The 15,367-nt window shown below is 38.1% G+C and overlaps 1 protein-coding gene across 1 annotated transcript in view; it reads right to left on the bottom strand.

The window, feature by feature from the left end:
- Positions 1–12,258, bottom strand: part of asah2 (N-acylsphingosine amidohydrolase 2) — a gene marked incomplete at both ends in the record, with an annotated part of 25,361 nt that extends 13,103 nt beyond the window's left edge. The window contains 9 exons of the mRNA XM_079577491.1: positions 1,969–2,055; positions 2,269–2,394; positions 2,610–2,727; positions 4,151–4,228; positions 4,574–4,701; positions 9,927–10,103; positions 10,303–10,446; positions 11,928–12,034; positions 12,126–12,258. Of these exons, the coding sequence (XP_079433617.1) occupies positions 1,969–2,055; positions 2,269–2,394; positions 2,610–2,727; positions 4,151–4,228; positions 4,574–4,701; positions 9,927–10,103; positions 10,303–10,446; positions 11,928–12,034; positions 12,126–12,258 (1,098 nt within the window). The remainder of the gene's footprint in view (positions 1–1,968; positions 2,056–2,268; positions 2,395–2,609; positions 2,728–4,150; positions 4,229–4,573; positions 4,702–9,926; positions 10,104–10,302; positions 10,447–11,927; positions 12,035–12,125) is intronic.
- Positions 12,259–15,367: the final 3,109 nt, after the last annotated feature.

A 15,367-nucleotide genomic window follows, 5' to 3' on the forward strand; every position in this document is an offset into this window, starting at 1 on the left:
ATTATCACTGATCAGACTCTTGTTTAACTTTTCTAAAAAGCTCGAGTCTGATTCTGCCCTTTGGAGCCACAAGAGGGAGCCACCGAGTCCAGACCGAACCAGACTGAACCAGACTGAACCACACTGAACCCTGTGGAGCTTTGGTTTTTCCGGTAGATGTTCTGACCTTGGTTTTCCGGTAGATGTTCTGACCTTGGTTTTCCTGTAGATGTTCTGACCTTGGTTTTCCTGTAGATGTTCTGATGTTCTGACCTTGGTTTCCGGTAGATGTTCTGACCTTGGTTTTCCTGTAGATGTTCTGATGTTCTGACCTTGGTTTCCGGTAGATGTTCTGACCTTGTTTCCGGTAGATGTTCTGACCTTGGTTTTCAGGTAGATGTTCTGACCTTGGTTTTTCCTGTAGATGTTCTGACCTTGGTTTTCCTGTAGATGTTCTGACCTTGGTTTTCCTGTAGATGTTCTGACCTTGGTTTTCCTGTAGATGTTCTGACCTTGGTTTTTCCGGTAGATGTTCTGACCTTGGTTTTCCTGTAGATGTTCTGACCTTGGTTTTTCCTGTAGATGTTCTGACCTTGGTTTTCCAGTAGATGTTCTGACCTTGGTTTTTCCTGTAGATGTTCTGACCTTGGTTTTTCCTGTAGATGTTCTGACCTTAGTTTTTCCTGTAGATGTTCTGACCTTAGTTTTTCCTGTAGATGTTCTGACCTTGGTTTTCCTGTAGATGTTCTGACCTTAGTTTTCCTGTAGATGTTCTGACCTTGGTTTCCTGTAGATGTTCTGACCTTGGTTTTTCCGGTAGATGTTCTGACCTTGGTTTTCCCGGTAGATGTTCTGACCTTGTTTTTTTTCCGGTAGATGTTCTGACCTTGGTTTTTTCCGGTAGATGTTCTGACCTTGGTTTTCCCGGTAGATGTTCTGACCTTGGTTTTTTCCGGTAGATGTTCTGACCTTGGTTTCCGGTAGATGTTCTGACCTTGGTTTCCGGTAGATGTTCTGATGTTCTGACCTTGGTTTCCCTGTAGATGTTCTGACCTTGGTTTTCCGGTAGATGTTCTGACCTTGGTTTCCGGTAGATGTTCTGACCTTGGTTTCCGGTAGATGTTCTGACCTTGGTTTTTTCCGGTAGATGTTCTGATGTTCTGACCTTGGTTTTCCTGTAGATGTTCTGACCTTGGTTTCCGGTAGATGTTCTGACCTTGTTTTTCCGGTAGATGTTTTGACCTTGGTTCCCGGTAGATGTTCTGATGTTCTGACCTTGGTTTTCCAGTAGATGTTCTGACCTTGGTTTTCCAGTAGATGTTCTGACCTTGGTTTTTTCCGGTAGATGTTCTGACCTTGGTTTTCCAGTAGATGTTCTGACCTTGGTTTTCCGGTAGATGTTCTGACCTTGGTTTTTCCGGTAGATGTTCTGACCTTGGTTTTTCCGGTAGATGTTCTGACCTTGGTTTTCCGGTAGATGTTCTGACCTTGGTTTTTCCTGTAGATGTTCTGACCTTGGTTTTTCCGGTAGATGTTCTGACCTTGGTTTTCCGGTAGATGTTCTGACCTTGGTTTTTCCGGTAGATGTTCTGACCTTGTTTTTCCGGTAGATGTTCTGACCTTGGTTTTCCTGTAGATGTTCTGACCTTGGTTTTTTCCAGTAGATGTTCTGACCTTGGTTTTTTCCAGTAGATGTTCTGACCTTGGTTTTCAGTAGATGTTCTGACCTTGTTTTTTTTCCGGTAGATGTTCTGACCTTGTTTTTCCTGTAGATGTTCTGACCTTGGTTTTCCAGTAGATGTTCTGACCTTGGTTTTCCTGTAGATGTTCTGACCTTGGTTTTCAGTAGATGTTCTGACCTTGGTTTCCCGGTAGATGTTCTGACCTTGGTTTTTCCGGTAGATGTTCTGACCTTGGTTTTCCGGTAGATGTTCTGACCTTGGTTTTCTGTAGATGTTCTGACCTTGGTTTCCCGGTAGATGTTCTGACCTTGGTTTTCCGGTAGATTTTCTCCGCGATGATCCTGGTGCTCTCGAACATGTCGTCTCCAGGCCCCACGTTCTGACACTGCTTCGTCTGGAAACACGAGATACAAAATATCAAAACCACAAAATGAAAGACATGCTTTGAACTGGAGGCAATTTGAGTGCTGAAATGATCGGACATGATGGACAGTCACGTGACCCTCAGCGAGAGCGACTTCATCTGCTGTAAGTCACTAAACTACAGTAAACAATAAACTCTCTTACCCCCCCTACAGGACAGGAGCTGTTACAGTAACTCTCTTACCCCCCCTACAGGACAGGAGCCGTTGATGTAGTCACACTTCAGGCCCGTGTTGGCGCAGTAGGGCCCCCTGGTGTTCGGCGTGACGTCTCCCAGGTTTGAACTGGAGAATCCGGCCACGAAGCGACCCTGGACCAGGAGAGAGAAGCACACCGGGTCAGGGGGGGGAGGAGTAGGAGTAGTATTTTAAGTAGTAGTATTTTAAGTAGTAGTAGTATTTGCAGTAGTAGTAGTATTTTAAGTAGTAGTAGTATTTTAAGTAGTAGTAGTATTTGCAGTAGTAGTAGTATTTTAAGTAGTAGTAGTATTTTAAGTAGTAGTAGTATTTTAAGTAGTAGTAGCACCTCTCCTGGAAGGCCCTGGTTCTTGTCCAGCTCCATGAGGACTGAGGCCAGGCCCATGTTGTCGCTGCTGACCATTCGATTGGTGTAGTTCATGCTGACGGCATGAACCGCGAACCAGCTGTCAATCACACACAGGAAGTGACGTCACACACAGGAAGTGACGTCACACACAGGAAGTGACGTCACACACAGGAAGTGACGTCACACACAGGAAGTGACGTCGTACACAGGAAGTGACGTCACACACAGGAAGTGACGTCACACACAGGAAGTGACGTCACACACAGGAAGTGATGATGCAGGTTTAGGCCTGGGACACGCGTCTTTGTTTGTTTGTCTAAGCTCCTGTTTCTGCAGAGCCAATGAGAAGCGAGCGTGGCCAGACTCTCCATAGTCTTACAGGTGGCCAGTCCAGTAATATTTTTGAACCTTGCAGGTATACAGTCCAATAATATCACTGATTTATGAACCTTACAGGTGTCCAGTCCAGTAATATCACTGATTTATGAACCTTACAGGTGTCCAGTCCAGTAATATCACTGATTTATGAACCTTACAGGTGTCCAGTCCAATAATATCACTGATTTATGAACCTTACAGGTGTCCAGTCCAATAATATCACTGATTTATGAACCTTACAGGTGTCCAGTCCAATAATATCACTGATTTATGAACCTTACAGGTGTCCAGTCCAATAATATCACTGATTTATGAACCTTGCAGGTGTCCAGTCCAATAATATCACTGATTTATGAACCTTACAGGTGTCCAGTCCAGTAATATCACTGATTTATGAACCTTACAGGTGTTCAGTCCAATAATATCACTGATTTATGAACCTTACAGGTGTTCAGTCCAATAATATCACTGATTTATGAACCTTACAGGTGTTCAGTCCAATAATATCACTGATTTATGAACCTTACAGGTGTTCAGTCCAATAATATCACTGATTTATTAACCTTACAGGTGTTCAGTCCAATAATATCACTGATTTATGAACCTTACAGGTGTTCAGTCCAATAATATCACTGATTTATGAACCTTGCGGGTCTGTATTTAAGTTAATGATAATACAGTAAGTAGTAAAGTTTCTTATACTCATATATTTGTACCTCAGGACTCTGTGATAGTTATTTATACTCGTATATTTGTACCTCAGGACTCTGTGATAGTTACTTATACTCGTATATTTGTACCTCAGGACTCTGTGATAGTTACTTATACTCGTATATTTGTACCTCAGGACTCTGTGATAGTTACTTATACTCGTATATTTGTACCTCAGGACTCTGTAGTAAAGTTACTTATACTCATATATTTGTACCTCAGGACTCTGTGATAGTTATTTATACTCGTATATTTGTACCTCAGGACTCTGTGATAGTTACTTATACTCGTATATTTGTACCTCAGGACTCTGTGATAGTTACTTATACTCGTATATTTGTACCTCAGGACTCTGTGATAAAGTTATTTATACTCATATATTTGGACCTCAGGACTCTGTAGTAAAGATACTTATACTCGTATATTTGTACCTCAGGACTCCGATGCCGTCTCCGTCCTGATCCGTGAACTTCAGAATCGTCACCTGATTGTCCGTGTTTTCTGAGAATCTGAAAGAAACGTTTTATTATTATTTAATCAGATGTTTGTACGTTTAAAATATGATTAAAATCCTGCAACAGCTTTGTACGTTTTAGAAAGAGTCGTCAGAAAGGTTGTGTTTGTGCTGTAGTTGTGTTGTAGTTGTGTTGTGTTTGTGTTGTAGTTGTGTTGTAGTTGTGTTGTGTTTGTGTTGTAGTTGTGTTGTAGTTGTGTTGTACCTGTCTCTCTCGTCCTGGGGGTTGTTGTGGTAGTGTTGTGTTGTGTTGTAGTTGTGTTGTAGTTGTGTTGCACCTGTCTCTCTCGTCCTGGGGGTTGTTGTGGTAGTGTTGTGTTGTGTTGTAGTTGTGTTGTACCTGTCTCTCTCGTCCTGGGGGTTGTTGTGGTAGGCGTGGGGGCTGCGGTTCAAACTGCTGTTCTGCAGATTTCCAGAGTTCCTGTAAATGTGTCCCGGCCTCATGTTCTCGTGGGCCAAAGAAATACTCTGCAAACAGAAGCAACAACAGAACTACAGACATGCTATACTATAACATGCTATACTGTAGCATGCTATACTGTAACATGCTATACTGTAGCATGCTATACTGTAGCATGCTATACTGTAACATGCTATACTATAACATGCTATACTGTAGCATGCTATACTGTAGCATGCTATACTGTAACATGCTATACTGTAACATGCTATACTATAACATGCTATACTGTAGCATGCTATACTATAACATGCTATACTGTAGCATGCTATACTGTAACATGCTATACTGTAGCATGCTATACTGTAACATGCTATACTATACCATGCTATACTGTAGCATGCTATACTATAACATGCTATACTGTAACATGCTATACTATAACATGCTATACTGTAGCATGCTATACTATAACATGCTATACTGTACAATGCTATACTGTAGCATGCTATACTATAACATGCTATACTATAACATACTATACTGTAACATGCTAAACTATAACATGCTATACTGTAGCATGCTATACTATAACATGCTATACTGTACAATGCTATACTGTAGCATGCTATACTATAACATGCTATACTGTAACATGCTATACTATAACATGCTATACTATAACATGCTATACTGTAGCATGCTATACTGTAGCATGCTATACTATAACATGCTATACTATAACATACTATACTATAACATACTATACTATAACATGCTATACTATAACACGCTATACTATACCATGCTTTACTATAACATGCTATACTATACCATGCTATACTATAACATGCTATACTATAACATGCTATACTGTAGCATGCCATGCTATAACATGCTATACTGTAGCATGCTATACTGTACCATGCTATACTGTAACATACTATATTATAACATGCTATACTGTAGCACGCTATGCTATAACATACTATACTATAACATGCTATACTATAACATGCTATACTGTAGCATGCTATACTATAACATACTATACTATAACATGCTATACTATGACATGCTATTCTATAACATGCTATACTATAACATGCTATACTAGAACATGCTATACTTTAGCATGCTATACTGTAACATGCTATACTGTAGCATGCTATACTATAACATGCTATACTATAACATGCTAAACTATAACATACTATACTATAACATGCTATACTGTAGCATGCTATACTATACCATACTATACTGTAGCATGCTATACTATAACATGCTATACTGTAGCATGCTATACTATAACATGCTATACTATACCATACTATACTATAACACTATACTATACCATACTATACTATAACATACTATACTATAACATACTATACTATAACATGCTATACTATAACATACTATACTATAACATGCTATACTATAACATGCTATACTATAACATGCTATACTAGAACATGCTATACTGTAGCATGCTATACTATAACATGCTATACTGTAGCATGCTATACTATAACATGCTATACTATAACATGCTATACTATAACATGCTATACTGTAGCATGCTATACTGTAACATGCTATACTATACCATGCTATACTGTAGCATGCTATACTATAACATGCTATACTGTAACATGCTATACTATAACATGCTATACTATAACATGCTATACTGTACAATGCTATACTGTAGCATGCTATACTATAACATGCTATACTATAACATACTATACTGTAACATGCTAAATTATAACATGCTATACTGTAGCATGCTATACTATAACATGCTATACTGTACAATGCTATACTGTAGCATGCTATACTATAACATGCTATAATGTAACATGCTATACTATAACATGCTATACTATAACATGCTATACTGTAGCATGCTATACTGTAGCATGCTATACTATAACATGCTATACTATAACATACTATACTATAACATACTATACTATAACATGCTATACTATAACACGCTATACTATACCATGCTATACTATAACATGCTATACTATACCATGCTATACTATAACATGCTATACTATAACATGCTATACTGTAGCATGTCATGCTATAACATGCTATACTGTAGCATGCTATACTGTACCATGCTATACTGTAACATACTATACTATAACATGCTATACTGTAGCACGCTATGCTATAACATACTATACTATAACATGCTATACTATAACATGCTATACTGTAGCATGCTATACTATAACATGCTATACTATAACATACTATACTATAACATACTATACTATAACATGCTATACTATAACATGCTATACTATAACATGCTATACTATAACATACTATACTATAACATACTATACTATAACATGCTATACTATAACATGCTATACTATAACATACTATACTATAACATGCTATACTATACCATACTATACTATAACATACTATACTATAACATACTATACTATAACATGCTATACTATAACATGCTATACTATAACATACTATACTATAACATGCTATACTATACCATACTATACTATAACATGCTATACTATAACATGCTATACTATAACATACTATACTATAACATACTATACTATAACATACTATACTATAACACTATACTATACCATACTATACTATAACATACTATACTATAACATACTATACTATAACATGCTATACTATACCATACTATACTATAACATGCTATACTACAACATACTATACTGTAGCATGCTATACTGTAACATACTATACTATAACACTATACTATAGCATGCTATACTATAACATGTTATACTATAACATACTATACTATAACATACTATACTATAACATACTATACTATAACATGCTATACTATAACATACTATACTATAACATGCTATACTATAACATGCTATACTATAACATGCTATACTATAACATACTATACTATAACATACTATACTATAACATACTATACTATAACATGCTATACTATAACATGCTATACTATAACATACTATACTATAACATACTATACTATAACACACTATACTATAACATGCTATACTATAACATGCTATACTATAACATACTATACTATAACATGCTATACTATACCATACTATACTATAACATGCTATACTATAACATGCTATACTATAACATACTATACTATAACATACTATACTATAACATACTATACTATAACACTATACTATACCATACTATACTATAACATACTATACTATAGCATACTATACTATAACATGCTATACTATACCATACTATACTATAACATGCTATACTACAACATACTATACTGTAGCATGCTATACTGTAACATACTATACTATAACACTATACTATAGCATGCTATACTATAACATGTTATACTATAACATGCTATACTGTAGCATGCTATACTATACCATACTATACTATAACATGCTATACTATAACATGCTATACTGTAGCATGCCATGCTATAACATGCGATACTGTAGCATGCTATACTGTACCATGCTATACTGTAACATACTATACTATAACATGCTATACTGTAGCACGCTATGCTATAACATACTATACTATAACATGCTATACTATAACATGCTATACTGTAGCATGCTATACTATAACATGCTATACTATAACATGCTATACTATAACATGCTATACTAGAACATGCTATACTGTAGCATGCTATACTATAACATGCTATACTGTAGCATGCTATACTATAACATGCTATACTATAACATGCTATACTATAACATACTATACTATAACATGCTATACTGTAGCATGCTATACTATACCATACTATACTGTAGCATGCTATACTATAACATGCTATACTGTAGCATGCTATACTATAACATGCTATACTATACCATACTATACTATAACACTATACTATACCATACTATACTATAACATACTATACTATAACATACTATACTATAACATGCTATACTATAACATACTATACTATAACATGCTATACTATAACATGCTATACTATAACATGCTATACTAGAACATGCTATACTCTAGCATGCTATACTATAACATGCTATACTGTAGCATGCTATACTATAACATGCTATACTATAACATGCTATACTATAACATGCTATACTGTAGCGTGCTATACTGTAACATGCTATACTATACCATGCTATACTGTAGCATGCTATACTATAACATGCTATACTATAACATACTATACTATAACATACTATACTATAACATACTATACTATAACATGCTATACTATAACATGCTATACTATAACATACTATACTATAACATGCTATACTATACCATACTATACTATAACATGCTATACTATAACATGCTATACTATAACATACTATACTATAACATACTATACTATAACATACTATACTATAACACTATACTATACCATACTATACTATAACATACTATACTATAACATACTATACTATAACATGCTATACTATAACATACTATACTATAACATACTATACTATACTATAACATACTATACTATAGCATGCTATACTATAACATGCTATACTATAACATACTATACTATAACATACTATACTATAACATACTATACTATAACATACTATACTATAACATACTATACTATAACATACTATACTATAACATGCTATACTATAACATACTATACTATAACATACTATACTATAACATACTATACTATAACATACTATACTATAACATACTATACTATAACATGCTATACTATACCATGCTATACTATAACATGCTATACTATAACATGCTATACTATAACATACTATACTATAACATACTATACTATAACATACTATACTATAACATACTATACTATAACATACTATACTATAACATACTATACTATAACATGCTATACTATACCATACTATACTATAACATGCTATACTACAACATACTATACTGTAGCATGCTATACTATAACATGCTATACTATAACACTATACTATAGCATGCTATACTATAACATGTTATACTATAACATGCTATACTGTAGCATGCTATACTATACCATACTATACTATAACATACTATACTATACCATACGATACTACAACATACTATACTGTAGCATGCTATACTATAACATGCTATACTATAACATGCTACACTATAACATGCTATACTATAGCATACTATACTACTACTGCTACTACAGTTTTAATGTACCCTTTAGTAGTAGTTGTAGTACTAGTAGTAGTACTTTTAGCAGTCCTTGTAGCAGTACTTGTAGTACCTTGACTATGGCGTCCACCAGCGGCTCTACTGCAGTTTTGATGTACCCTTTAGTACTCAGCATGAACAGCGTGTACTGGAAGTATCCGCCGGGGCCGCAGTGAGTGTGAGTACCACTGAGTACCACGTTTCCACGGTGATACAGCGACCCGAACTTCAGCTTCAGGGCCTTCATCACCTGAGTACACACAGAGTACACACAAGTACACGTGATGAGTACACACAAGAGTACACACACAGTAAAACTGTGGCGTTTGCAGACATGGATCTCGACTCTCGGTCCTGCAGAGAGAGGAGGGAGTTTTAAAGTGAGGGAGTACCTCGAGCCTCAGCCACAGTCCTGCAGAGAGAGGAGAAGTTTTAAAGTGAGGGAGTACCTCGAGCCTCAGTCTCTGAGAGACCATCCCGATGTCGGCGGTGACAAAGACCACCCGCTTCTCCCCGTCGTCCACGATAAACGCCCGACTGTAGAGACGAGTGTGGATCCCGGCGGCCGTCTGCCCCGACTGGGCGTATCCCATCTGAGAATACAAATACATATACAGTACAGGAATACAAATACATATACAGTACAGTACACAAATACATATACAGTACAGTACACAAACACATATACAGTACAGTACACAAATACATATACAGGACAGTACACAAACACAGTATACACAAGAATACCCTAAATAATCACTAAAACACTAGTGATCTGCCCCGACAGGACATAACATATCTGTGAGCAAATATACAGTATACAGAGTATATACAGTATATACAGTATATACAGTGAGTATATCTATTCACCTTATTCCGCCCCGCCCACTTTAGCCCCTTTTTGTCTCTGCGCCTCGTTTTCTGCGCCTCGTTTTCTGCACCTCGTTTTCCAGACTCTTCCGGTCGAGGCGAAGTCCGTTCATTTAAACGGAGAACGAGGGGAAATATTCTCTGCTAAAATCTGATGTTTAGTCGATTGATTTGTGTAAAATGTCAGATGTTTATTTGCACAAAAATACCCTAAATAATGACTAACACAGTAACAGTCTGCTCCGAACCTGCAGGGCCTGAATATAAATATTCCGTCATATTTATTTCCTTGTGTCACAAACTGGAATCTCTCCAATGGAACAAAGTCATAAAATCCCTTTATCAAACGCAGTAAACATGATCATAAACGGATTAAAGTGTGGTCATTAACGAGAGGTCAACAGGGCTAACGAGGCTAATGCTAACGAGGCTAATGCTAACGAGGCTAACGCTCACTGAGGCCCCGCTAAAGCATCGCTCTTACAGAGAGTTGTTATTGTTGTAGAGTCTGACTCTGCGAGAGTCCAGCAGCTGTGATAAAGCCTTAAGTAGCCATGTGCTCCAGAGTCTTACATTAGTCATTATATATATTATATTATATTATATTATATTATATTATATTATATTATATTATATTATATTATATTATATTATATTATATTATATTATATTATATTATATTATATTATATTATATTATATTATATTATATATGAATACATTAGAGCGGGAAAGGCCCGAGACATAGAATTCTGCATCTGTGGAAAATAAAGCTTAAAACAACGGAAAATAATGAAACTTTTTATGTTTGATTCGACTTGAGCAAAAAGAGACAAATGAGAAATGTGTCACTGAACGGCTTTGTACTATAGTAGTAACAACACCGTGAGTACTGAGCAGAGGGACCTCTGCTGAGTACTACAGTAACCAGAGGGGCCTCTGCTGAGTACTACAGTACCAGAGGGACCTCTGCTGAGTACTACAGTAACCAGAGGGACCTCTGCTGAGTACTACAGTACCAGAGGGACCTCTGCTGAGTACTACAGTAACCAGAGGGACCTCTGCTGAGTACTACAGTAACCAGAGGGGCCTCTGCTGAGTACTGCAGTAACAGTAACAGTAGTAGTAGTACCAGCAGTAGTCGTATTAGAGGTAGTAGTAGTACCAGCAGTATCGGTAGTCATAGTATTAGTATTTGTTCTGACCAGAGGGACCTCGGCCGGGGGCCCGGTGCAGTCGGCTCGGCCCAGGCCCAGGAGGTAAGTCGGGGCTGAGGGCGGGGCCGAGGGCGGGGGAGGAGTCAGCCCTGGACCTGAGGGAGAGCAGAGAGCATACATGTAAACGAGCCACTGCCCCACACACAGAGGGTCGTACTGCTGAAGTACTGTACGTAATACTTTTACCTGTAGTGCCTTCATTGAGCACAGTAACCAGGACGACCGCGAGGGTCACACACGCCGCCGTCAACAGCACCAAAAACACAGACAGCACCACCTGCAGGACAGACGCCACACAGCAGCAGATCTTACAGGTCATGACTGGAACTGCAGCGGAACTTCAGACACAGAAACTCCTCCGACCCAACGATCCTGCAGAAACAAACATGATAAAGACTTCAGAAACTCCTCAGACCAACGATCCTACAGAAACAAACATGATAAAGACTTCAGAAACTCCTCAGACCAACGATCCTACAGAAACAAACATGATAAAGACTTCAGAAACTCCTCAGACCCAACGATCCTACAGAAACAAACACGATAAAGACTTCAGAAACTCCTCAGACCCAACGATCCTACAGAAACAAACACGATAAAGACTTCAGAAACTCCTCAGACCCAACGATCCTACAGAAACAAACATGATAAAGACTTCAGAAACTCCTCAGACCCAACGATCCTACAGAAACAAACATGATAAAGACTTCAGAAACTCCTCAGACCCAACGATCCTACAGAAACAAACATGATAAAGACTTCAGAAACTCCTCAGACCCAACGATCCTACAGAAACAAACACGATAAAGACTTCAGAAACTCCTCAGACCCAACGATCCTACAGAAACAAACACGATAAAGACTTCAGAAACTCCTCAGACCCAACGATCCTACAGAAACAAACATGATAAAGACTTCAGAAACTCCTCAGACCCAACGATCCTACAGAAACAAACATGATAAAGACTTCAGAAACTCCTCAGACCCAACGATCCTACAGAAACAAACATGATAAAGACTTCAGAAACTCCTCAGACCCAACGATCCTACAGAAACAAACACGATAAAGACTTCAGAAACTCCTCAGACCAACGATCCTACAGAAACAAACACGATAAAGACTTCAGAAACTCCTCACACCCAACGATCCTACAGAAACAAACACGATAAAGACTTCAGAAACTCCTCAAACCAACGATCCTACAGAAACAAACATGATAAAGACTTCAGAAACTCCTCAAACCAACGATCCTACAGAAACAAACACGATAAAGACTTCAGAAACTCCTCAGACCAACGATCCTACAGAAACAAACATGATAAAGACTTCAGAAACTCCTCAAACCAACGATCCTACAGAAACAAACATGATAAAGACTTCAGAAACTCCTCAGACCCAACGATCCTACAGAGACAAACATGATAAAGACTTCAGAAACTCCTCAAACCAACGATCCTACAGAAACAAACACGATAAAGACTTCAGAAACTCCTCAGACCAACGATCCTACAGAAACAAACATGATAAAGACTTCAGAAACTCCTCTGACCCAACGAACCTACAGAAACAAACACGATAAAGACTTCAGAAACTCCTCAAACCCAACGATCCTACAGAAACAAACACGATAAAGACTTCAGAAACTCCTCAAACCCAACGATCCTACAGAAACAAACACGATAAAGACTTCAGAAACTCCTCAGACCCAACGATCCTACAGAAACAAACACGATAAAGACTTCAGAAACTCCTCAAACCAACGATCCTACAGAAACAAACACGATAAAGACTTCAGAAACTCCTCAGACCCAACGATCCTACAGAAACAAACACGATAAAGACTTCAGAAACTCCTCAGACCCAATGATCCTACAGAAACAAACACGATAAAGACTTCAGAAACTCCTCAGACCCAACGATCCTACAGAAACAAACATGATAAAGACTTCAGAAACTCCTCAGACCAACGATCCTACAGAAACAAACATGATAAAGACTTCAGAAACTCCTCAGACCCAACGATCCTGCAGAAACAAACATGATAAAGACTTCAGAAACTCCTCCGACCAACGATCCTACAGAAACAAACATGATAAAGACTTCAGAAACTCCTCAGACCCAACGATCCTACAGAAACAAACACGATAAAGACTTCAGAAACTCCTCAAACCCAACGATCCTACAGAAACAAACACGATAAAGACTTCAGAAACTCCTCAGACCCAACGATCCTACAGAAACAAACACGATAAAGACTTCAGAAACTCCTCAGACCAACGATCCTACAGAAACAAACACGATAAAGACTTCAGAAACTCCTCAAACCCAACGATCCTACAGAAACAAACACGATAAAGACTTCAGAAACTCCTCAAACCCAACGATCCTACAGAAACAAACACGATAAAGACTTCAGAAACTCCTCAGACCCAACGATCCTACAGAAACAAACACGATAAAGACTTCAGAAACTCCTCAGACCCAACGATCCTACAGAAACAAACACGATAAAGACTTCAGAAACTCCTCAAACCCAACGATCCTACAGAAACAAACACGATAAAGACTTCAGAAACTCCTCAGACCCAACGATCCTACAGAAACAAACATGATAAAGACTTCAGAAACTCCTCAGACCCAACGATCCTACAGAAACAAACACGATAAAGACTTCAGAAACTCCTCAGACCCAACGATCCTACAGAAACAAACATGATAAAGACTTCAGAAACTCCTCAGACCAACGATCCTACAGAAACAAACACGATAAAGACTTCAGAAACTCCTCAAACCAACGATCCTACAGAAACAAACATGATAAAGACTTCAGAAACACTTCAGACATTTACATTTAACTGAAATCTGCTTCAGTTTGAACTTTTACTGAAGAAAATTCATACAAACTGTAAAAGATCGAGCTTGAAGCGTTGTCACTCTGCACTTTGGCGCCCCCTACAACGAATAAATGGCCTTGATATTGTAATTCAAAAGCCTCTGATAGAAAATAAAAATCAGGCGGTGGTGATAAAACTGTGATCCAAGCCTGAGGGAGACAAAGTGTTTCGATAGCGCCCCCTGGCTCTGGACGAGGGCGCTTTGTGTCTGTATTTCTTATTCTAAAGGAATAGAACTCACCCGTGTCTGAGCCGTGTCTGAGCCGTAAGTGGTCCGTGTCTGACCCGTGTTTGAGGCGTGTTTGTTCCTGCTGCTGTAAACAGTCTTATCTGAGGCTGAAGGTCGACTTCCTCGATTATTGATTATTGATCTGAGTCTGACTGGCTCAAATCGACCAATAAACTGTAAACAGGAAGCTCGTCCTGAACTGCCTTCTGCTGCTGTTGTGCCCTCGGGCCTGACACTCCCCTCTGTTCCACGGACTGTCCACGGGAGGCGCTGTTCCCTCCTCCCACAGTCCTGCCTGTGCATG

This window comes from Gobius niger, assembly GCF_951799975.1.
Source record: "Gobius niger genome assembly, chromosome: 19".
Taxonomy (NCBI): domain Eukaryota; kingdom Metazoa; phylum Chordata; class Actinopteri; order Gobiiformes; family Gobiidae; genus Gobius; species Gobius niger.